Below are 21,711 nucleotides of genomic sequence, written 5' to 3'. Positions count from 1 at the left end.
TTCAATTTTAATCCTATAAAATAACTTTGTAAAATCTTGATTGGATACAATAAATGCTTATTTAAAATTTTAAATATCAGGTTTCTGTATAACAAACTGTTTTACGGTGATTTTTCAATACTACGGGGCAATTTCTATAATAAGCCGCCGCCGCCGAACAAAAATGTTTGCGCCGTCGCCGATCATTTCCAACGGCTTGTATATCTGATCGGGCATTAACCTTGAATGATTGTGATGATAAGAACTATGATCAAAAATCGATTTTTATATGAAAGAGAAAGAAAATCTGTGATCATACTTCCACCAACTCGATTTGTATATGAAAATTCTAAAATCGACGGTATATCCTTAAATAACTCTCCAATCTAGAGAATAAAGAATATCTGTGATCATATTTTTTTATCAAAAACTGTTTTTTATATGAAAAAGCAAAAATCGGTTGTAAATTCAGGATGTTTCATATAACGCTCCAATCAAGAAAATCTTTGATCACTCATATTTTTTTATAAAATTGCGCCTATTTGAGAATAATTTGTGAATTTAGATTTTATTTATAAAAATTATTAAAAAAAAAATTATACAATTCTGAAAGTAAACAAAAAATTATTATGTGTTTCCGCCCGGGATCGAACCGGGGGCCTTCCGCGTGTTAGGCGGATGTGATAACCACTACACCACGGAAACTGTGAGTACCGTTATGTTCATAGTGGTATATATTGTAAAACCCAAAAATATCTAGTCACAATTTTAGAAAACTGATTTTGTAAACCTAATCACGTTCGTAACACAAAAATTGAAAGTTGACCTAAATTTATTACAATACGCATAGAATTTTAATTAATTATAGTTAACTGTTAAAATATAACGGATTTTTATTTTAAATTATACACTTATAAACATTTTACAGTTTGTTGTAAAACTATTTGCTGGTTTTTAGTATCAGGGGATGTAGCTCAGATGGTAGAGCGCTCGCTTAGCATGTGAGAGGTACGGGGATCGATGCCCCGCATCTCCAATCTGATTTTTTTATCAAAATTAAAGACATTACTGGGTTTATTAATTAAATTAATGAAATACCCTTTGTAAGGCCGTTTGGCGTCAAAATTACTCACCCTTACAATAAACGAATAACTTTGACAGCTTAAAAATTATGATTATGCCTAGAAAATAATTCCAATTATCCCTTATTGACCCATTTCAAAATCAAAAAAACTGTCTATAAATAATAACAAAAATAATTAAATAAAACGCCTAGAAAAAGACAGACAATTAACTTGAATTTCTTACAATTAACTTTTGCTAAAATGCTGATTCAACAGAAATTTAGCAATTACAAAAAGTATTTACAAAAGTTACAAATTAATGGCAAAGTTTTGTTAGTTTTCTTTTTCTCCATAAAAAAACACAATACCAAAAATTAAGCCATTTAAATCGTTCGAGTATTAATCATACGCAAATTCTTTGTTCAATTATTTAAATAAATTGAAACGTTTGGAAAACAAAAACATAAACAAAAAGTGAAAAGAAGTAAGAGTTTAAGTTGTGGCAACCATCTTGTTTAACGGTATTATAAATCAAAAATGTATTCGTTAAACCATAAAAGATTTATGTGGTGCTAAATATAAAACTTTTATCATCATATCACTTATTTTTTTATTTTTCTTTTTTTGTCAGGAGAACTTTGTTTTTTAGCTGTTTTGATATTTTCAAGTGTTTTTTGGCGGTAGTTTTTTCTTTTACTTTTTTTTTTAAAACCCCGACAGACATACCTTAAACATTTACAACACTAAACAGCAAAACTGTAATAAATGAATGGAGCCTTAAAGGAAATGATTCTTTAGCCAAAAGTCATTTAATTTGGTTTTAGAATAAAATGAACTTTGTTCACTTCTAGTTCTGGTTTAGTTCTAGTTCAGTTCCAGTTTAGTTCTAGTTCAGTTCCAGTTCAGTTCTAGTTCAGTTCCAGTTCAGTTCTAGTTCAGTTCTAGTTCAGTTCTAGTTCAGTTCTAGATCAATTCTAGTTCAGTTCTAGTTCAGTTCTAGTTCAGTTCCAGTTCAGTTCTAGTTCAGTTCTAGTTCAGTTCTAGTTCAGTTCTAGTTCAGTTCTAGTTCAGTTCTAGTTCAGTTCTAGTTCAGTTCTAGTTCAGTTCTAGTTCAGTTCTAGTTCAGTTCTAGTTCAGTTCTAGTTCAGTTCTAGTTCAGTTCTAGTTCAGTTCTAGTTCAGTTCTAGTTCAGTTCTAGTTCAGTTCTAGTTCAGTTCTAGTTCAGTTCTAGTTCAGTTCTAGTTCAGTTCTAGTTCAGTTCTAGTTCAGTTCTAGTTCAGTTCTAGTTCAGTTCTAGTTCAGTTCTAGTTCAGTTCTAGTTCAGTTCTAGTTCAGTTCTAATTCAGTTCTAGTTCAGTTCTAGTTCAGTTCTAGTTCAGTTCTAGTTCAGTTCTAGTTCAGTTCTAGTTCAGTTCTAGTTCAGTTCTAGTTCAGTTCTAGTTCAGTTCTAGTTCAGTTCTAGTTCAGTTCTAGTTCAGTTCTAGTTCAGTTCTAGTTCAGTTCTAGTTCAGTTCTAGTTCAGTTCTAGTTCAGTTCTAGTTCAGTTCTAGTTCAGTTCTAGTTCAGTTCTAGTTCAGTTCTAGTTCAGTTCTAGTTCAGTTCTAGTTCAGTTCTAGTTCAGTTCTAGTTCAGTTCTAGTTCAGTTCTAGTTCAGTTCTAGTTCAGTTCTAGTTCAGTTCTAGTTCAGTTCTAGTTCAGTTCTAGTTCAGTTCTAGTTCAGTTCTAGTTCAGTTCTAGTTCAGTTCTAGTTCAGTTCTAGTTCAGTTCTAGTTCAGTTCTAGTTCAGTTCTAGTTCAGTTCTAGTTCAGTTCTAGTTCAGTTCTAGTTCAGTTCTAGTTCAGTTCTAGTTCAGTTCTAGCTCAGTTCTAGTTCAGTTCTAGTTCAGTTCTAGCTCAGTTCTAGGTTCTAGTTCAGTTCTAGTTCAGTTCTAGCTCAGTTCTAGTTCAGTTCTAGTTCAGTTCTAGCTCAGTTCTAGTTCAGTTCTAGTTCAGTTCTAGTTCAGTTCTAGTTCAGTTCTAGTTCAGTTCTAGTTCAGTTCTAGTTCAGTTCTAGTTCAGTTCTAGTTCAGTTCTAGTTCAGTTCTAGTTCAGTTCTAGTTCAGTTCTAGTTCAGTTCTAGTTCAGTTCTAGTTCAGTTCTAGTTCAGTTCTAGTTCAGTTCTAGTTCAGTTCTAGTTCAGTTCTAGTTCAGTTCTAGTTCAGTTCTAGTTCAGTTCTAGTTCAGTTTAGTTCAGTTCTAGTTCAGTTCTAGTTCAGTTCTAATTTAGTTTTAGTTCAGTTCTAGTTCAGTTCTAGTTCTCTTCTAGTTCTCTTCTAGTTCTCAAAATATCATGAATAATTCTTTAAAACTTCTGTCAATGAATGAATGCATAAATATATTACTTTTGTGAGAAAGAACAACAATTTTAAAAACCTTTTAAGCATATGAAGAAAAACTTGGTATCTCACCCACATAAAATTAAATCCCACTTAACACAAATACCAACCGAACGTTACCATGTATTAAATCTAACCAACCCATCCAACCAACCAAGTTGGTTACTAAATAATAATATTTTTTCGAATGTTGTTTCCAAAAAACACAACTCAAATGTGTGTGTTAATTCTTTTTTTTCTTCAAAATTTTGCACACAACAAAAAGTAATACTCCAAGTCCTAAATAAACATTAAAAAATAATAACAAAAGCGATGTATGCAGACAGAAAAACAATTTGATTTTAATTGAAAAATAGCATAAATATGCGAAATATGCTGAAATAAATAAAAAACGGGAGACAAAAGTAATGAAAACAAAATTTAAATTGTTTCTTGTTTAAATTCAAAATAATTATTTTTTGTTGAGAAAAAAAATATTTATTAATTGTTTAAAAATTCTTCAGCAATATGTCAACAAAATGTTAACAATTAAAAATGAAAAAGTTTATATTTTGTTTAATATAAAATGGGTTTCTCTAAAAATAAAACTTTAAAATCCCTACAGCCATTTCATTATCTTTTATCGTTACCTTCGTAGAAATAAACACTAAAAAATACACTCAGAAATTATAATTAACATTTTATTGAAATGTTGAATGTTGTTAAATTTGACCCTAAATTCCTACTTGTTATATTTTACTAACATTTCACCTGCGAGTGTAGTGTTTTATAAAAGATATTCGAAAAAATCAAGAATAACATTAGCTCAAGTATCCTTTTTACCATCTTTATCCTTTTTAGTTGCTCCTTTTTTTGTTTTTTTTCATTTTTTGTTTTAATGGCAAAAGCATTTGATTGTGGAAAAGAAGAAAAAAGCTGCTTCGGTAAGCACTTGCTAAACAAAAGTTTTTAGTGCTTATTTTTCCTCCTCCCTTCATTTCCACTTTCAGTTTTGTTTATGTTAGCAACACACTTTGTTGTTATTTTTGTTGTTTTTTTTTTCTAATGTTATTCCACGGTATAGTGTTTTCCTAAACTTTTTCTTGAGTACTTTGCCAGTGAAAAATCTATATAAATTTGTTTTGTTTATTGTTTCCTTTTGTTGTTTTTCTTTGCTAATGGTTTTAAGAGGGTTAAACGCAATCGCCAAAAATCTAATTACGTTAATATAAAAATTTGTTTTGATGACCAAAACAAAATTAAGATAGAAATTTGCTGTGGCTCATGCTGCCATTAAAAGGTCGAAAATTAAGTGGAAAGTGTTAAAAATAATTGAAGTTAATTTAGGATTTATTAAAAAAAAATATTTTATATTTATTTTTATAGTTTTCCATAATTTAAATATTTGAAATTACTTTTGCTGGTAAAAGTAATCACATTAATCAATAAAGTAATGGCTGTCAACTGTTTCCGTGGTGTAGTGGTTATCACATCCGCCTAACACGCGGAAGGCCCCCGGTTCGATCCCGGGCGGAAACACACAATAACATTTTTTAGATATTTTCCTCATTTATCTGTTTGATATTTTATTTAACTGAACTAGAGCTAAACTAGAGCTAACTAGAACTGAACGAGACTGAACTAGAACTAGAACTGAACTAGAACTGAACTAGAACTGAACTATAACTGAACTAGAACTGAACTAGAACTGAACTATAACTGAATCTAGAACTGAACTAGAACTGAACTAGAACTGAACTAAAGAACTGAACTAGAACTGAACTAGAACTGAACTAGAACTGACTAGAACTGAACTAGAACTGAACTAGAAACTGAACTAGAACTGAACTAGAACTGAACTAGAACTGAAACTGAACTGAACTGAACTAGAACTGAACTAGAACTGAACTAGAACTGAACTAGAACTGAACTAGAACTGCTAGAACTAACAGAACTGAACTAGAACTGAACTAGAACTGAACTAGAACTGAACTAGAACTGAACTAGAACTGAACTAGAACTGAACTAGAACTGAACTAGAACTGAACTAGAACTGAACTAGAACTGAACTAGAACTGAACTAGAACTGACTAGAACTGAACTAGAACTGAACTAGAACTGAACTAGAACTGAACTAGAACTGAACTAGAACTGAACTAGAACTGAACTAGAACTGAACTAGAACTGAACTAGAACTGAACTAGAACTGAACTAGAACTGAACTAGAACTGAACTAGAACTGAACTAGAACTGAACTAGAACTGAACTAGAACTGAACTAGAACTGAACTAGAACTGAACTAGAACTGAACTAGAACTGACTAGAACTGAACTAGAACTGAACTAGAACTGAACTAGAAATGAACTAGAAATGAACTAGAAATGAACTAGAAATGAACTAGAAACTGAACTAGAACTGAACTAGAACTGAACTAGAACTGAACTAGAACTGAACTAGAACTGAACTAGAACTGAACTAGAACTGAACTAGAACTGAACTAGAACTGAACTAGAACTGAACTAGAACTGAAGAAGAACAGAACTAAGTAGAATAGTAATACAACTTAGAACGAAACTAAATCATTATCATTACAAAGTAAACGTTTTACCCACCCCTTTATAGACAATGTACCTTGACAATACATAACTGGAGTAAATAACAACTAATATTTTAAAAATAATGTTTAGTAAATAAACTATTAAACCATTAAACCATGGACTTTACCTATGTTGAATTTCCATCGACGGTAAATTTCAACACCTTTAAAGCGTATTATGAGCTCCACAAATGCAAACTACCCAACATTCATGGCAGAGCATTAAATCAGACGGAAGGCTTGGAAACAAATACAAATCAAATAAAAACACTAAGACATTTAGTATTGGATACAATACTCGACAATTGGAGTTGTAAGTAGTAAAGAACTTATTTTAATAATACACAAGAAACATAAACCCTTTCTAACCACCATTCACTTGACAGACAATCCCATATTTAAAGAAATAGAACATCAAGAGGATCGTAACTATATTTTAAGTAACTTGAATGTAAATCTTCCTCTAAAGATTTTAAGCTCATACATACAAGATGATTTCTTCTGGCGTAAAAGCTATCAACACCGTTGGAAGACACTTTATTACATGTCGTACACATATCAAACCCAACCACCAACCATATCAACACCCAGTCCCCACGCCTCAGCAACTACAACGAAACCTTTACAACAACAGCAGTGTGCTGTTGTGAAGGAGAAATGTAAAAAAACAAAACCTTGGATTAACATTTACATGGAACGACATCTGCAAGAGTTTATTGAAAATTTAACAACAACTGACTACGACCAGGAGAGAGTGCAGGTGACATTGGACATTTGTGCAATGTATATAAATCAATTGGAGATAAACTACCTTCAGCCCAGCATGGATGGGCAAAATGGTAAGAAAAGCCTGTCAGTTATATTTGTAAATAGAAATACAAACAAACGTATGTTTCTTATTTTTTGTCTTTGTTTCAGATCACATTCCACTTGATTTCATTTTGAGAAATCTACCGGAATTGCATACATTACGTTTGACATATTGTACCAAGACTATAGGCACACACTACTATCTGGGCTGTAATATGTTATCGCGCCGTGATGCTTCACTGCTTGCTCGAGGACTACAGCAGTGTCATGAATTGGTAAATTTTTGGTAAGAAAGAAATGTTATCTTTGTTTTTGTTACTTGTTCTTTGTCTTTGATAAAGTGTGTTTATATGTTTTCTTTTAGTTTACACAATACTAAATTGGAACCCTATCAGTTGGGATTATTTGCTTATAGTTTAGATAAGGGTTGTCATTACCTGTCCGCCTTGTCCTTGGAACACTGCAGTTTGGGTGATGAAGGTATACGTGAGTTTTTAAGCTCTTGTAACAAGGAATCGTTTGGAACATTGAAATATTTAGATTTAACCAATAATAAAATAAGTAAGTACATGAACTGAACTAGAACTGAACTAGAACTGAACTAGACTGAACTAGAACTGAACTAGAACTGAACTAGAACTGAACTAGAACTGAACTAAACTGAACTAGAACTGAACTAAACTAGAACTGAACTAGAACTGAACTAGAACTGAACTAGAACTGAACTAGAACTGAACTAGAACTGAACTAGAACTGAACTAGAACTGAACTAGAACTGAACTAGAACTGAACTAGAACTGAACTAGAACTGAACTAGAACTGAACTAGAACTGAACTAGAACTGAACTAGAACTGAACTAGAACTGAACTAGAACTGAACTAGAACTGAACTAGAACTGAACTAGAACTGAACTAGAACTGAACTAGAACTGAACTAGAACTGAACTAGAACTGAACTAGAACTGAACTAGAACTGAACTAGAACTGAACTAGAACTGAACTAGAACTGAACTAGAACTGAACTAGAACTGAACTAGATCTGAACTAGAACTGAACTAGAACTGAACTAGAACTGAACTAGAACTGAACTAGAACTGAACTAGAACTGAACTAGAACTGAACTAGAACTGAACTAGAACTGAACTAGAACTGAACTAGAACTGAACTAGAACTGAACTAGAACTGAACTAGAACTGAACTAGAACGGAACTAGAACTGAACTAGAACTGAATTAGAACTGAACTAGAACTGAACTAGAACTGAACTAGAACTGAACTAGAACTGAACTGCAACTGAAATAGAAATGAACTGGAACTGAACTAGAATTATTCAGTACTAGAGCTGAATTGAACTAGAAATGAAATAGAACTGAAACTGAACTGAATTAGAACTTAACCGAATACAGATTACTTATTCGAAACCCGGTTATTATTTCCAGCCTCCGAGGGTGCCTATTATCTAAGCAAAGTCCTCAAAAGTTTGTCACTAGAAAAATTGATTCTACGTTTAAATCCCATTGGCAGCGAAGGTGCTGCCTCAATATTTGCAGCTTTGGATGGTTTGCCTTTGACAGATTTGGATATGGCCGGTTGTTCTCTAGACGACACAATTACAAAACTTTTTATGCAATTAATTATACAAAATAAGACTCTATGGTCCATAGACATATCAAATAATTGCTTGGGTCAGGTGAATATTTTAACGATTTTTGTATTATCGTAAAAGAATAATACTTATTAGTGTATGTGTGCTTCTTTCAGGACTTTGGTAAACATTTATTCAAAGTTATTGGCTTTAACAAAACTTTAAAAAGGATGAATTTGAGAAATACTGGCGTATCATTGGATATGTGTAAACAATTTCAGGAGATTTTAAAAGAAAGTCATTTAAAGAAGAAATAGAGTAGAAAAGGATAGATAAATTTTTAATTAATAAACTTTTAAATATATAGAAGTTGCCAGCCATTTTGTTTAAAATTTGATTATGAATTATAAGCGAATAAAACTTAAAATAGTTTAGTATTAAATTCGATTTTCCAAAGAAGATTGAATGGAAGAGTTGGCCTTCAATAATTTTACACTATTACATTATTTGTTATGGTTGTTACTAGACTTAGCTTTGGAAACATTTATTTACCGAAAAGTAAACTTTTTTTAGTATTCGATTTTACAAAGTCTCCCCTGCATATAATACTATACTTTATTACAAATATTTCCTTAAAAACAATATTTCTTTTTTTTTATTAGAAACCACATAAAAACCAAGAAAAATAACAATATGAATAGTCAAATTTTGTTCAATTTTCTTCTTTTTTACTGCAGATGCCATTAAATTGTATATCCTTGTTCAATGTTACGTTAAGTGTCATAAAAATAATTCATAATAAATTGCTTTGCATACAAACATACGCATGCAAAATACATATATATTTTCGAATACAAAACATAGATACAAGGATACGAAAAAAAACGTTCCCTCTTAGCCACCACAGTTAGAAGAAGACGCTGGCAAGAAAAGGCAATCAAAAAAAGGAAAATATACTGTTTATAAGGTGTATAATTTGGCCATAATAATGCTTGTCATGAAAATTCGGTATCGTTATTAATTTTATTTTCAAATAATTTTCTTAAGCTTAAAATAGCAAACCACACCTCCACCCTCTTCTTGATAAATATACAAGTAGTTTTTCTTTATGTAAATTTTCTTATTTAACAACTATATAGACATTTTTAACCACAATTCTTAAGAAAATTATTTATTTATTTATTTTGAGTGAGAAAACACAACAACAAGAAACAACTTAATCATGCCATTTCAACAAAGTCATGTCAGCTGCCATAATCTCAACTTAATCCGAGATAAATTTGCCAATTTCAGAAACCACAATCTTATGAATACCACGCTGAATACACCTTAACTTTATTGTGTGTATTTTTTATAATCTGCCTGAATAGATGTTGCTCTTGACTGCTTTCCATAGACACCACTTTTCTTATAGTTTAGCTACTTACTTTTTCAAAGTTAAAGACAAATTGTTGGTAAGTAGTGGAAAGGTAAAGAAAACAAATTTGTATTATTTTTTTTTCTTGTGTGGAAAAGTCAATATTTTGTATTATTAATGAAAATGTAAAAACAACTACATATTTGAGGAATTTTTTAATACAACTACTTTAAAAATCCGTTTTTAGAGCGGGAATGAAAATAAGAGGAGTTTAAACTAACAGTAACGAAATCCAGCGATTAGTCTAGTCTATGGTCTAGTCTAGTATATAGTCTAGTCATAGTCTAGTCTAGTCTTCTAGTCTATAGTCTAGTCTATAGTCTAGTCTATAGTCTAGTCTATAGTCTAGTCTATAGTCTAGTCTATAGTCTAGTCTATAGTCTAGTCCTATAGTCTAGTCTATAGTCTAGTCTATAGTAGTCATAGTCTAGTCTAAGTCTAGTCTTAGTCTAGTCTATAGTCTAGTCTATAGTCTAGTCTATAGTCTAGTCTATAGTCTAGTATATAGTCTAGTGCCTATAGTCTAGTCTATAGTCTAGTCTATAGTCTAGTCTATAGTCTCGTCTATAGTCTAGGCTATAGTCTAGTCTATAGTCTAGTCTATAGTCTAGTCTATAGTCTAGTCTATAGTCTAGTCCTATAGTCTAGTCTATAGTCTAGTCTATAGTCCTAGTCTATAGTCTAGTCTATAGTCTAGTCTATAGTCTAGTCTATCTATCTATAGTCTAGTCTATAGTCTAGTCTATAGTCTAGTCTATAGTCTAGTCTATAGTCTAGTCTATAGTCTAGTCTATAGTCTAGTCTATAGTCTAGTCTATAGTCTAGTCTATAGTCTAGTCTATAGTCTAGTCTATAGTCTAGTCTATAGTCTAGTCTATAGTCTAGTCTATAGTCTAGTCTATAGTCTAGTCTATAGTCTAGTCTATAGTCTAGTCTATAGTCTAGTCTATAGTCTAGTCTATAGTCTAGTCTATAGTCTAGTCTATAGTCTAGTCTATAGTCTAGTCTATAGTCTAGTCTATAGTCTAGTCTATAGTCTAGTCTATAGTCTAGTCTATAGTCTAGTCTATAGTCTAGTCTATAGTCTAGTCTATAGTCTAGTCTATAGTCTAGTCTATAGTCTAGTCTATAGTCTAGTCTATAGTCTAGTCTATAGTCTTGTCTATAGTCTAGTCTATAGTCTAGTCTATAGTCTAGTCTATAGTCTAGTCTATAGTCTAGTCTATAGTCTAGTCTATAGTCTAGTCTATAGTCTAGTCTATAGTCTAGTCTATAGTCTAGTCTATGTCTAGTCTAAAGTCTGTCTATAGTCTAGTCTATGTCTAGTCTATAGTCTAGTCTATAGTCTAGTCATAGTCTAGTCTATATCTAGTCTATATCGAGTCTATAGTCTAGTCTATAGTCTAGTCTATAGTCTAGTCTATAGTCTAGTCTATAGTCTATCTATAGTCTAGTCTATAGTCTAGTCTATAGTCTATCTATAGTCTAGTCTATAGTCTAGTCTATGTCTAGTCTATAGTCTAGTCTATAGTCTAGTCTATAGTCTAGTCTATAGTCTAGTCTATAGTCTATCTATAGTCTAGTCTATAGTCTAGTCTATAGTCTAGTCTATAGTCTAGTCTATAGTCTAGTCTATAGTCTAGTCTATAGTCTAGTCTATAGTCTAGTCTATAGTCTAGTCTATAGTCTAGTCTATAGTCTAGTCTATAGTCTAGTCTATAGTCTAGTCTATAGTCTAGTCTATAGTCTAGTCTATAGTCCTATAGTCTAGTCTATAGTCTAGTCTATAGTCTAGTCTATAGTCTAGTCTATAGTCTAGTCTATAGTCTAGTCTATAGTCTAGTCTATAGTCTAGTCTATAGTCTAGTCTATAGTCTAGTCTATAGTCTAGTCTATAGTCTAGTCTATAGTCTAGTCTATAGTCTAGTCTATAGTCTAGTCTATAGTCTAGTCTATAGTCTAGTCTATAGTCTAGTCTATAGTCTAGTCTATAGTCTAGTCTATAGTCTAGTCTTAGTCTAGTCTATAGTCTAGTCTATAGTCTAGTCTATAGTCTAGTCTATAGTCTAGTCTATAGTCTAGTCTATAGTCTAGTCTATAGTCTAGTCTATAGTCTAGTCTATAGTCTAGTCTATAGTCTAGTCTATAGTCTAGTCTATAGTCTAGTCTATAGTCTAGTCTATAGTCTAGTCTATAGTCTAGTCTATAGTCTAGTCTATAGTCTAGTCTATAGTCTAGTCTATAGTCTAGTCTATAGTCTAGTCTATAGTCTAGTCTATAGTCTAGTCTATAGTCTAGTCTATAGTCTAGTCTATAGTCTAGTCTATAGTCTAGTCTATAGTCTAGTCTATAGTCTAGTCTATAGTCTAGTCTATAGTCTAGTCTATAGTCTAGTCTATAGTCTAGTCTATAGTCTAGTCTATAGTCTAGTCTATAGTCTAGTCTATAGTCTAGTCTATAGTCTAGTCTATAGTCTAGTCATAGTCTAGTCTATAGTCTAGTCTATAGTCTAGTCTATAGTCTAGTCTATAGTCTAGTCTAGTCTATCTAGTCTATAGTCTAGTCTATAGTCTAGTCTATAGTCTAGTCTATAGTCTAGTCTATAGTCTAGTATATAGTCTAGTCTATAGTCTAGTCTATAGTCTAGTCTATAGTCTAGTCTATAGTCTAGTCTATAGTCTAGTCTATAGTCTAGTCTAGTCTAGTCTATAGTCTAGTCTATAGTCTAGTCTATAGTCTATAGTCTAGTCTATAGTCTATAGTCTAGTCTATAGTCTAGTCTATAGTCTAGTCTATAGTCTAGTCTATAGTCTAGTCTATAGTCTAGTCTATAGTCTAGTCTATAGTCTAGTCTATAGTCTAGTCTATAGTCTAGTCTATAGTCTAGTCTAGTCTATAGTCTAGTCTATAGTCTAGTCTATAGTCTAGTCTATAGTCTAGTCTATAGTCTAGTCTATAGTCTAGTCTATAGTCTAGTCTATAGTCTAGTCTATAGTCTAGTCTATAGTCTAGTCTATAGTCTAGTCTATAGTCTAGTCTATAGTCTAGTCTATAGTCTAGTCTATAGTCTAGTCTATAGTCTAGTCTATAGTCTAGTCTATAGTCTAGTCTATAGTCTAGCCTATAGTCTAGTCTATAGTCTAGTCTATAGTCTAGTCTATAGTCTAGTCTATAGTCTAGTCTATAGTCTAGTCTATAGCCTTTAACACTGCAGGGTTTTTAAAAACCCAAGTCTCCATTTATTCCCCCTAAAGTGTTTACCAAATCCAGGTAAACTGCATCGCCTTTTGGCAATAATATTCACAAAACATAAGATATACTCAAAGAAAATTTAAATATTTTTTATATTAGCAAACATTTAAAAGAGCTACCAACTCAAAGATTAAATCTTCAAAAGATTCAATTGAAGTAGTAGTCTTTTTTTATTAATGTAATCTTTTATGTAAATTTCTTCCCAAAAGATAATCACAGCTTTGTGTCAAGTAATTTTTTGGTCATAATCATTTGGTAATAAAAATAACCTCCCTCCCAAGCTCCAATCATTTAACACAACAACATTATCATTACAGCAACATTACACTTTTATGATATTTATAAAAACGCTTCTATTCTTTAAACATTTTATTACATTGTAAATTGCTTTAAAATGTTAATTTGTTAAAACTTTTTCTTTAAGCACTGTATGCCACAGATCATATGATAATGTCAAAGAGGCCACAAAATTATGCTGGCCCACTAAAGGACCTCTTATATAGAACGTCACATTGGTGGAGAGATCAAGATTAAATGAGTCATTTTTACTTTTCCATAAATTCGTTTTACAGATCAAGTCTAAAGTGGTGGTATGGAATAAAGGAGTATAAGTAACACCCACTGCCAGCATGTTGCCCTCTTGGGGAAAACTCCAACATATGTTGCCACCAAAACGGGAAAATTTAAAAAAATTATAAATATTTGTAATGTTGTGAAAGAAATTCATATCCAGTGCCCATAATTCCTGCTTAAATAGGCGTAAACGTAGACTGCCCTGCAGATTATCAGCCTCCCTTGATATGGTGGTATAGGTAATATTGACAGCGTTTCCTACGCTATATAATGGTGCATGTTTTAAACGTTTGAAATTGTCAGGTTTAGTTAAACTTACACATTTGTTTCGGTAAAAAATCCTTGCACCAGAGGTCCTTCATCAAGATTTATATGAGCAAATAGTCCCGCTAATGTTTGTATTTGTTCGTTTCCTACTTTTTGAGCTCCATACAAATTTATGTTATTGATTCCCCAAGTATTTGTTGAGAAACTAATGCCCATAGATGACACAAATTTTAAAATTTTTTTTAGGAATTTTAATAAAGAAATTTGTTTTGTTTTTAAAATACATTGTAAAAAAATTTGTTTTTTAAATGTTAAGTTTTTAAGATATACATACGTATTGTTGTTATCTTTAAAACTATAAAAGTAACAGACAGACAGATAGATAGGTTGTTTAAAAGATGTAGTTATTAATAGATAATGTCGAGCATACAGAACCTACGAAACTGCTACAGCAGTGCGTAAGATCGAGCACCGAGGCGCCGTGGCTTAGTTGGTTAAAGCGCCTTTCTAGTAAACAGGAGATCGTGAGTTCGAATCTCGCCGGGGCCTTTCTTCAGTTGGTTGTGGCTGAAGGTTTACTTTTTTTATAAAAAATATACATATGAATTTATTAATAATATTTTGAAATACGATTAGAATGTTCTGAAATATAGTTATAATAAAAAATTTAAGAAATTTTTTATCTTTTACAAAAAATCGGGCCTCATTTAGAAATTTATATGTTGTAACCAGGGTCAATAATATAATCATAGCAAATGTAGGGTATTAAATGATGGGCTTCGCCCGACTATACTTTCTTACTAGTTTAATAAATAAATAAAATTAATAAAAAAATACAAAAATCACTTTTAGAAATTTGATATTATCGCCATTCGAATGTAGAATTTCATTGTTTACTTATTATACATTTTTTAGTTCCCTTTTGTTTTTCCATATCCTTCCTAAAACTGTCAAATTTCAACAACTGTCAATTTTTGAACAATAACTAAAAATAAAAGCTAACTAAAATCTATATTCCTGTACTACTATTTTTTAAAAACAAACATTGAAAAAATCCTACAAAATCCACAAAAATATGAAATGAAAAAAACCCATATTCCTTTGTCATCATATTGGTTAAAAAATGTTTTATTACTCCCCCAAATTTTTTGGTATAAATGAGTGTTATGCAAGTAGTCGTCCAATTTGGATAGACATATCAAACGATAACAAGTTCAATACAAACCGTTACCTACAAAACCTGCACATCCACCTGTTGTATGTCATCGAGAATAATGGTGGAGGGAAGTTGACAACAACATGATGCAAATGGCTATCTGATATATAAAGATGGTAGGAGGAATAGATTGGATATCTAGAGTGTTGGGATTCGAGTTGTTTTATTTTTTTGAAATGTTATTGAGGACATGCGGTTATGTAAACTTATGGAGACATTTATCCAGCAAATTAACAAATGAATTTACGATGCCTACAAAATATCGGATGAGTAAACAAAATCGGCCAAAAAAAAAGGAATTGAAATGTGTTTTTGTGAGAAGGATTCAGCTTTAATTTTGTAATATTTTTATGAAGTGTTTGCATTTGTATGTTCAATGGAAATTGCTTTATTAATTGTGTCAATATGTTTTTTGCATAAAGGGGGTTTTATACCCTACACCTTTATAGTGGAGAGGTTATATTGGGTTTGTACAGATCTTTGTAATGCATAGAAACATTTCTACTACATAAAGTATAGAAATCGACTTCCGGAATCAATTTCTTCGTTAAGCAATGTCTATCCGTCCATCCATGTAAACGTTGTTATAAAAGTTTAGATCATATGGTCGACAATTAGAGTATCATATGGTCGACAATGCCCGAATCACATTTCTTCTTTAAGCAGAAAATTTCAATAAGATTTCTATTATATACCCAAATCGGATCGTAGAGCTTAGTAGTACTAATTGATATAATCTAATCGAATCTGTGTAAGTCTGGAACAATATTATATACTCTTACCGTTACTAGAATAGTGACTCAATTTAAGAACCTCTGCTTAATAATATCCACATTATTTGTATTTGTATTTATAATTTTGTTTATCTTAATATTTTCTACTTAAACGCTTCGTAGTCAATGAATTCGCCAAATAAAATCAGTTGTAATGTTTGTAATGTTCATTCATAGCAATTGAATTGTTAAAATATATATTATAATATTTACACACACTGCAACGACAATCTACATAATGTGGAAGACAGACTGAGGACACAATTTTATATATTTAATTTCAACTGACCAGCAGGAAGTTAAATGGTTTGATACCTAGTAGAAAAGGGAGAGAGAAAACAGATTTTATGTTTTGCGATAGAGTAAAGATAAAATTGGCTGACGTTGCTAACAATAAAAATCCAAAAATGCTAAAAGAACAAACAATAAGGCGTAAACCATTAAAGGTCCTTTTACAAGCTAGTATTGCAAAACATCTATTTTATTGTGGTATTGTGCGTCTTGACCATTAACAATAGTAGTTGTTGTAGTAGTAGTTTGCTAGTCAGCTTATATTTTGTGGTAATTTTATTTGTTTGTTATAATGTTATAAATAAACTATAGAAGTTTTAGATTAAAACTAACAACTATATACCACATTAAATACTATGTATATAATGCATTACAGACGTTTACAATGTCATCATTTTACAAATGGTTTCTATTGTTCCTGGTGTTTTTTTTTTTCTACTTTTTTGTGGATAAAAAATTGTAAAGCAATTGTCAACAATATCCGTTTTCCTTTTAATATCCCTAAAACTAAACTAAAATTTTAAACAAAAGTTTAACATCAATATTTTTATGCATTAAAAAAAGGAAATCTCAGCATGTGGGCGTTTTAAGAATATATTTCAATAAATTATGTTGTGTTTTTAATTTAAAAGGTGGATTTCTAGCTGAATTTAAAATGGGAGAAAAAGGAATAAAAGGTTCCGTTGTCTGAACAATGACGAAAGTTTGACTATATTTTTAACTTCCGATTGAGTTTAGTGTAGACTGTAGCTTTGACAATAGTTTGACAATAGTTTGTCTATGGTTGATCTTATGATCTATCAATCAATCAATCAATCAATCATCAATCAATCAATCAATCAATCAATCAATCAATCAATCAATCAATCAATCAATCAATCAATCAATCAATCAATCAATCAATCAATCAATCAATCAATCAATCAATCAATCAATCAATCAATCAATCAATCAATCAATCAATCAATCAATCAATCAATCAATCAATCAATCAATCAATCAATCAATCAATCAATCAATCATCAATCAATCAATCAATCATCAATCAATCAATCAATCAATCAATCAATCAATCAATCAATCAATCAATCAATCAATCAATCAATCAATCAATCAATCAATCAATCAATCAATCAATCAATCAATCAATCAATCAATCAATCAATCAATCAATCATATCAATCAATCAATCAATCTATCTATCTATCTATCTATCTATCTATCTATCTATCTATCTATCTATCTATCTATCTATCTATCTATCTATCTATCTATCTATCTATCTATCTATCTATCTATCTATCTATCTATCTATCTATCTATCTATCTATCTATCTATCTATCTATCTATCTATCTATCTATCTATCTATCTATCTATCTATCTATCTATCTATCTATCTATCTATCTATCTATCTATCTATCTATCTATCTATCTATCTATCTATCTATCTATCTATCTATCTATCTATCTATCTATCTATCTATCTATCTATCTATCTATCTATCTATCTATCTATCTATCTATCTATCTATCTATCTATCTATCTATCTATCTATCTATCTATCTATCTATCTATCTATCTATCTATCTATCTATCTATCTATCTATCTATCTATCTATCTATCTATCTATCTATCTATCTATCTATCTATCTATCTATCTATCTATCTATCTATCTATCTATCTATCTATCTATCTATCTATCTATCTATCTATCTATCTATCTATCTATCTATCTATCTATCTATCTATCTATCTATCTATCTATCTATCTATCTATCCATCCACTTCCGCCTAATTAATAAAAAAGTCCTTAATAAAATCGTAAAAAATTTAATTAAACAACAAATTCTACAAAATTAATTTCTTCTAAAAGTAAATCATATGCAAAACACGTTTATTTTTTTAAGAATGAATGTTGCCAAATTTATGAAGTTTATAATATTTTTTCTCCATTTCATTTAACTGTAATATATCAGGATTTCTAAAAATTCCAAAATATTTTATATCTCAGGATACAAACACATTTCCATACATTACCTATTATTATTATCATCTTGACATTTTTCGTACGTTTTTCTTTTTTTAAATAATTGTGTGTAACGAAATAAATAAAAAAAAAGTTAAAAAATAAACGTGCAAAAATTTATTGGCACGTTCACTAAACACTAACACTAAAATATATGTATAAAAAGGTACGAAATAAAATAAAGAATAAATAAAGCATCCTGTTAGTTGTTTTTTTGTCTGATTTTTGTCACCTATGGCAGCAGACCCTTAAAACAACCATAAATTCATACAGTAGGAAATAAAATTTTGAGTTGAAGTACGTTTCGTCCTCACACTCCTTTTCAAAGTAAATAAATGAAAGGCAATTTAGCGTGTAAAATTAACTGTGGGTTACAAAATAAAAACACAATTTGGAGATGCGGGGCATCGATCCCCGTACCTCTCACATGCTAAGCGAGCGCTCTACCATCTGAGCTACATCCCCTCACAACTATACCGTTCCAAATATATGAACGTAAATTACAGGTAGAAATTTTGAATCACAAATCTAGTCGTAATTTTGTATGGCTAATTTGAGAAGCACCTATTGGACGGCTCAATGGTCTAGGGGTATGATTCTCGCTTTGGGTGCGAGAGGTCCCGGGTTCAAATCCCGGTTGAGCCCTTTACTTTTGCTAGAGTATATGGGCATCAGTTCAACAACCTTTGAACTTGACATATGAGGTAAACTGTCACGAACTATAGTAATCAACCCTTTTTAAGCCTTTTAACAATTCGATATCATATTATGTTTAGGTTTTAATAGGTTTTCACCGGTTGGCTCAATGGTCTAGGGGTATGATTCTCGCTTTGGGTGCGAGAGGTCCCGGGTTCAAATCCCGGTTGAGCCCGTTGTATTTTTAGAAATACAACACATAAATTTGCTATTACGAAGGCGTAAGTTTTGATTAGTGACATTTATTAGCAGCAGCCACGTTTTATTAGTCAGTTAATCCATGTTAGCAAAATGTGTCACCTAAGTCAACCTTGGTTGCTGTATATGAAATTGGAAATTATAAAGAAGTAATGACAATAACGGAATGACTTTTAATCAATTAGAAAAGCATGTTTATAAAGGTATTAAATGTATATACATATGTATGTATATTTTATACAAAGTCTGATCAAGTAACTCATAAATATATTTTTGACAAAGATGCAAATTTCACAAGAAAAACCCTAAAATATTTGAATTGCAATGTAAGTTTTATTTTTTTTTACCAATTTTTTATTTGAATCTGAAATTTTTTCAATATCTTTAAAACCGATTACGTCAGATGGCTCAATGGTCTAGGGGTATGATTCTCGCTTTGGGTGCGAGAGGTCCCGGGTTCAAATCCCGGTTGAGCCCGGTTATTTTGTTATATAAAGTCAGTGACATGACTGTAACGCCTTACAAGATATAAAACACCTATATTGAACCAAATATCGGGAACTAAAATATAAGATTAAAAGCAAATTTTACTTTTTTTGTTTTAAATTTTATCTACAAATTCATGAAATATCGAAAAAAAGGATTTGTCCGAAAAAAGGGGCTTCTCAGCTGGCTCAATGGTCTAGGGGTATGATTCTCGCTTTGGGTGCGAGAGGTCCCGGGTTCAAATCCCGGTTGAGCCCACTGTATTTTATACAATGTAGGATTGTTGTAGAATCTTCGAGGTCATAAGTCAGGTTCAATAAAAACCCTTTATATAGGTTATAATTACCCATAAATATTTGACTTCTTCTCCCAATTCAAATAGATATTTGGCGTTTAAACAACTAAGTTTAAGGTTAAGACCTTTATAAAACCCTTTATTCCGGCTTTCAAAAACCTTTTTAATTTATGTAGTTAATATCTTCTTGTATTTTTTGTATACTAACTCCGGAAAGGATATATGTCGGCTCAATGGTCTAGGGGTATGATTCTCGCTTTGGGTGCGAGAGGTCCCGGGTTCAAATCCCGGTTGAGCCCATTACATTTTTAATAATCGGTCTGTGACCAATCTGGGTACAGGAGGCACACACAACAACACATCTTTACTTTCTATAAAACTACTACTGACTTCACTTTGAAAAAGCTTTCTAAAATCAGATGATGGATATTTGATCTCAGAGAGGATACGGTCAGGTCAAGAGATTTCTTTATTGAAGTCATTTTACATTAAGAACTATTCAATGGGAAGATATTTATTTCTCCCTAACTCAGAAACAGAGCTCTGCTCTTCCTGATTTTTAATAGTTTTCTGTTTTTTTTGCTATTAATCGAAAGAAAATTGGTACTGGCAAGGTTCCCATGAGGAACAAAGGGCCACCACAAGTAGCTCAATTCGGATCTACCATATGATTTTTACTTTATCTCCCTCTAACTGAAACCGCTTTGTGATATTCATTCTCAAGTTGTCATCTCCATGCATGTAGTAGACGACCTGTTCTCCGTGATTATAATATGTACATTATACATTTTTTGGATCTAACATTACTTTATGCTAATATTTACTTCTCACAACTTATAGCATTTTCTTATCATTCCTTCCTTAACCATCATGAATTCTAATGGACTTTATCTTTCAAATATGTTTATTTATATCTTTAAAAACAAAACTTTTAAATCTTAGACTAAAGTTTCTAGTCAAGTGCAAAATAAAAGAAATGTAAAAAACAATACAAAATACATATTTAAATTCACAGTTTTTCAAAAGCAATCATCTTGATCACCGATACATATGGGAATTTAACATTGAAGCATAAAATGGACTTCCTTTTGTTAATAGTATCTTATCAAAAAAACTGAAATAAAGTTGTAGAAAAGTTCGTCATGCTTGGCAACAACCATTTTCGCACTGGACCTAAATAAACATTTTATCATCAACACACACATACAATAAAGACAATAAGAAAACAATTCGTTTTTAATTGAAAATGTAGTCGAACAGAAAAAAAAAAATAATAAACGAAAAACAACATTGTTAAAATAATAAAAATAAAAAATAGAAAAAAAGACAGACAACAGCAACACCAACCAATTGACCAGCCAACAAACTTAATACCAAGTTTTCTCCTGCTATCCATCTCTCTAACAGCAATTTCCTTCCTACTGGTTGAGGAATGGAACACTATAATAATTTTGTAATATTCTTTGCATAGCCTGATAGTGTCTAATATTATGAAGTTTGCTTGCATGAAGAATGATGGATGAATTATACTTCAAGATGGTTTGAAAATATGTAAATGTTTTGATTTCATCATAACCGAGTAATAGAAATAATAATAATAACAACAACAACAGTAATAGCAACATCATCACAACAACAACTCAATATTGTGATAAACAAACATTGGAAATGGACATTAAGACATACACTTGTCCTTACTCCCATATGAGTATCAAACACACACGCACACCATAAGGAAGAAATATCAATGAAAACATCAACAAGAAAAAAACTCCTGCTACCTTTCGCCCTTACTCTGCCTCTTGCTGGCACACAATATAAACATATCC

General features: G+C 31.3%; 2 protein-coding genes and 10 non-coding genes across 12 annotated transcripts; 9 read left to right on the top strand and 3 right to left on the bottom strand.

The window, feature by feature from the left end:
• Positions 1 to 611: 611 nt before the first annotated feature.
• Trnav-aac lies at positions 612 to 684 on the bottom strand. Its single transcript has one exon. It is a non-coding gene; the product is annotated as a tRNA-Val (tRNA).
• Positions 685 to 942: 258 nt separating this feature from the next.
• On the top strand, positions 943 to 1,015 carry Trnaa-agc. The gene has a single exon. It is a non-coding gene; the product is annotated as a tRNA-Ala (tRNA).
• A 3,847-nt stretch (positions 1,016 to 4,862) lies between these two features.
• Positions 4,863 to 4,935, top strand: Trnav-aac. Its single transcript has one exon. It is a non-coding gene; the product is annotated as a tRNA-Val (tRNA).
• A 1,174-nt stretch (positions 4,936 to 6,109) lies between these two features.
• Positions 6,110 to 8,703, top strand: LOC119615443 (dynein regulatory complex subunit 5-like). The gene is made up of 7 exons (XM_037971457.1): positions 6,110 to 6,305; positions 6,379 to 6,525; positions 6,631 to 6,831; positions 6,911 to 7,088; positions 7,167 to 7,363; positions 8,241 to 8,491; positions 8,563 to 8,703. The coding sequence occupies exons 1-7, from the start codon at positions 6,110 to 6,112 to the stop codon at positions 8,701 to 8,703; spliced, it is 1,311 nt and encodes a 436-aa protein (XP_037827385.1).
• Positions 8,704 to 13,452: 4,749 nt separating this feature from the next.
• Positions 13,453 to 14,111, bottom strand: LOC119615442 (attacin-A-like). The gene is made up of 2 exons (XM_037971456.1): positions 13,948 to 14,111; positions 13,453 to 13,891 (listed from the first exon to the last, which is right to left on the bottom strand). The coding sequence occupies exons 1-2, from the start codon at positions 14,109 to 14,111 to the stop codon at positions 13,453 to 13,455; spliced, it is 603 nt and encodes a 200-aa protein (XP_037827384.1).
• Positions 14,112 to 14,370: 259 nt separating this feature from the next.
• Trnat-agu lies at positions 14,371 to 14,444 on the top strand. Its single transcript has one exon. It is a non-coding gene; the product is annotated as a tRNA-Thr (tRNA).
• Positions 14,445 to 18,599: 4,155 nt separating this feature from the next.
• Positions 18,600 to 18,672, bottom strand: Trnaa-agc. Its single transcript has one exon. It is a non-coding gene; the product is annotated as a tRNA-Ala (tRNA).
• Positions 18,673 to 18,780: 108 nt separating this feature from the next.
• On the top strand, positions 18,781 to 18,852 carry Trnap-ugg. Its single transcript has one exon. It is a non-coding gene; the product is annotated as a tRNA-Pro (tRNA).
• Positions 18,853 to 19,006: 154 nt separating this feature from the next.
• On the top strand, positions 19,007 to 19,078 carry Trnap-ugg. Its single transcript has one exon. It is a non-coding gene; the product is annotated as a tRNA-Pro (tRNA).
• Positions 19,079 to 19,506: 428 nt separating this feature from the next.
• Trnap-ugg lies at positions 19,507 to 19,578 on the top strand. The gene has a single exon. It is a non-coding gene; the product is annotated as a tRNA-Pro (tRNA).
• A 194-nt stretch (positions 19,579 to 19,772) lies between these two features.
• Positions 19,773 to 19,844, top strand: Trnap-ugg. The gene has a single exon. It is a non-coding gene; the product is annotated as a tRNA-Pro (tRNA).
• Positions 19,845 to 20,109: 265 nt separating this feature from the next.
• Positions 20,110 to 20,181, top strand: Trnap-ugg. Its single transcript has one exon. It is a non-coding gene; the product is annotated as a tRNA-Pro (tRNA).
• The last annotated feature ends 1,530 nt before the right edge of the window (positions 20,182 to 21,711 follow it).

This window comes from Lucilia sericata, unplaced genomic scaffold, assembly GCF_015586225.1.
Source record: "Lucilia sericata isolate MDLA Ls3-8-SP2 unplaced genomic scaffold, ASM1558622v1 Contig005190F_arrow, whole genome shotgun sequence".
Lineage (NCBI taxonomy): Eukaryota > Metazoa > Arthropoda > Insecta > Diptera > Calliphoridae > Lucilia > Lucilia sericata.
Note: the sequence above shows the minus strand (reverse complement) of the source record. Positions and strands in the feature narration are given on the sequence as shown.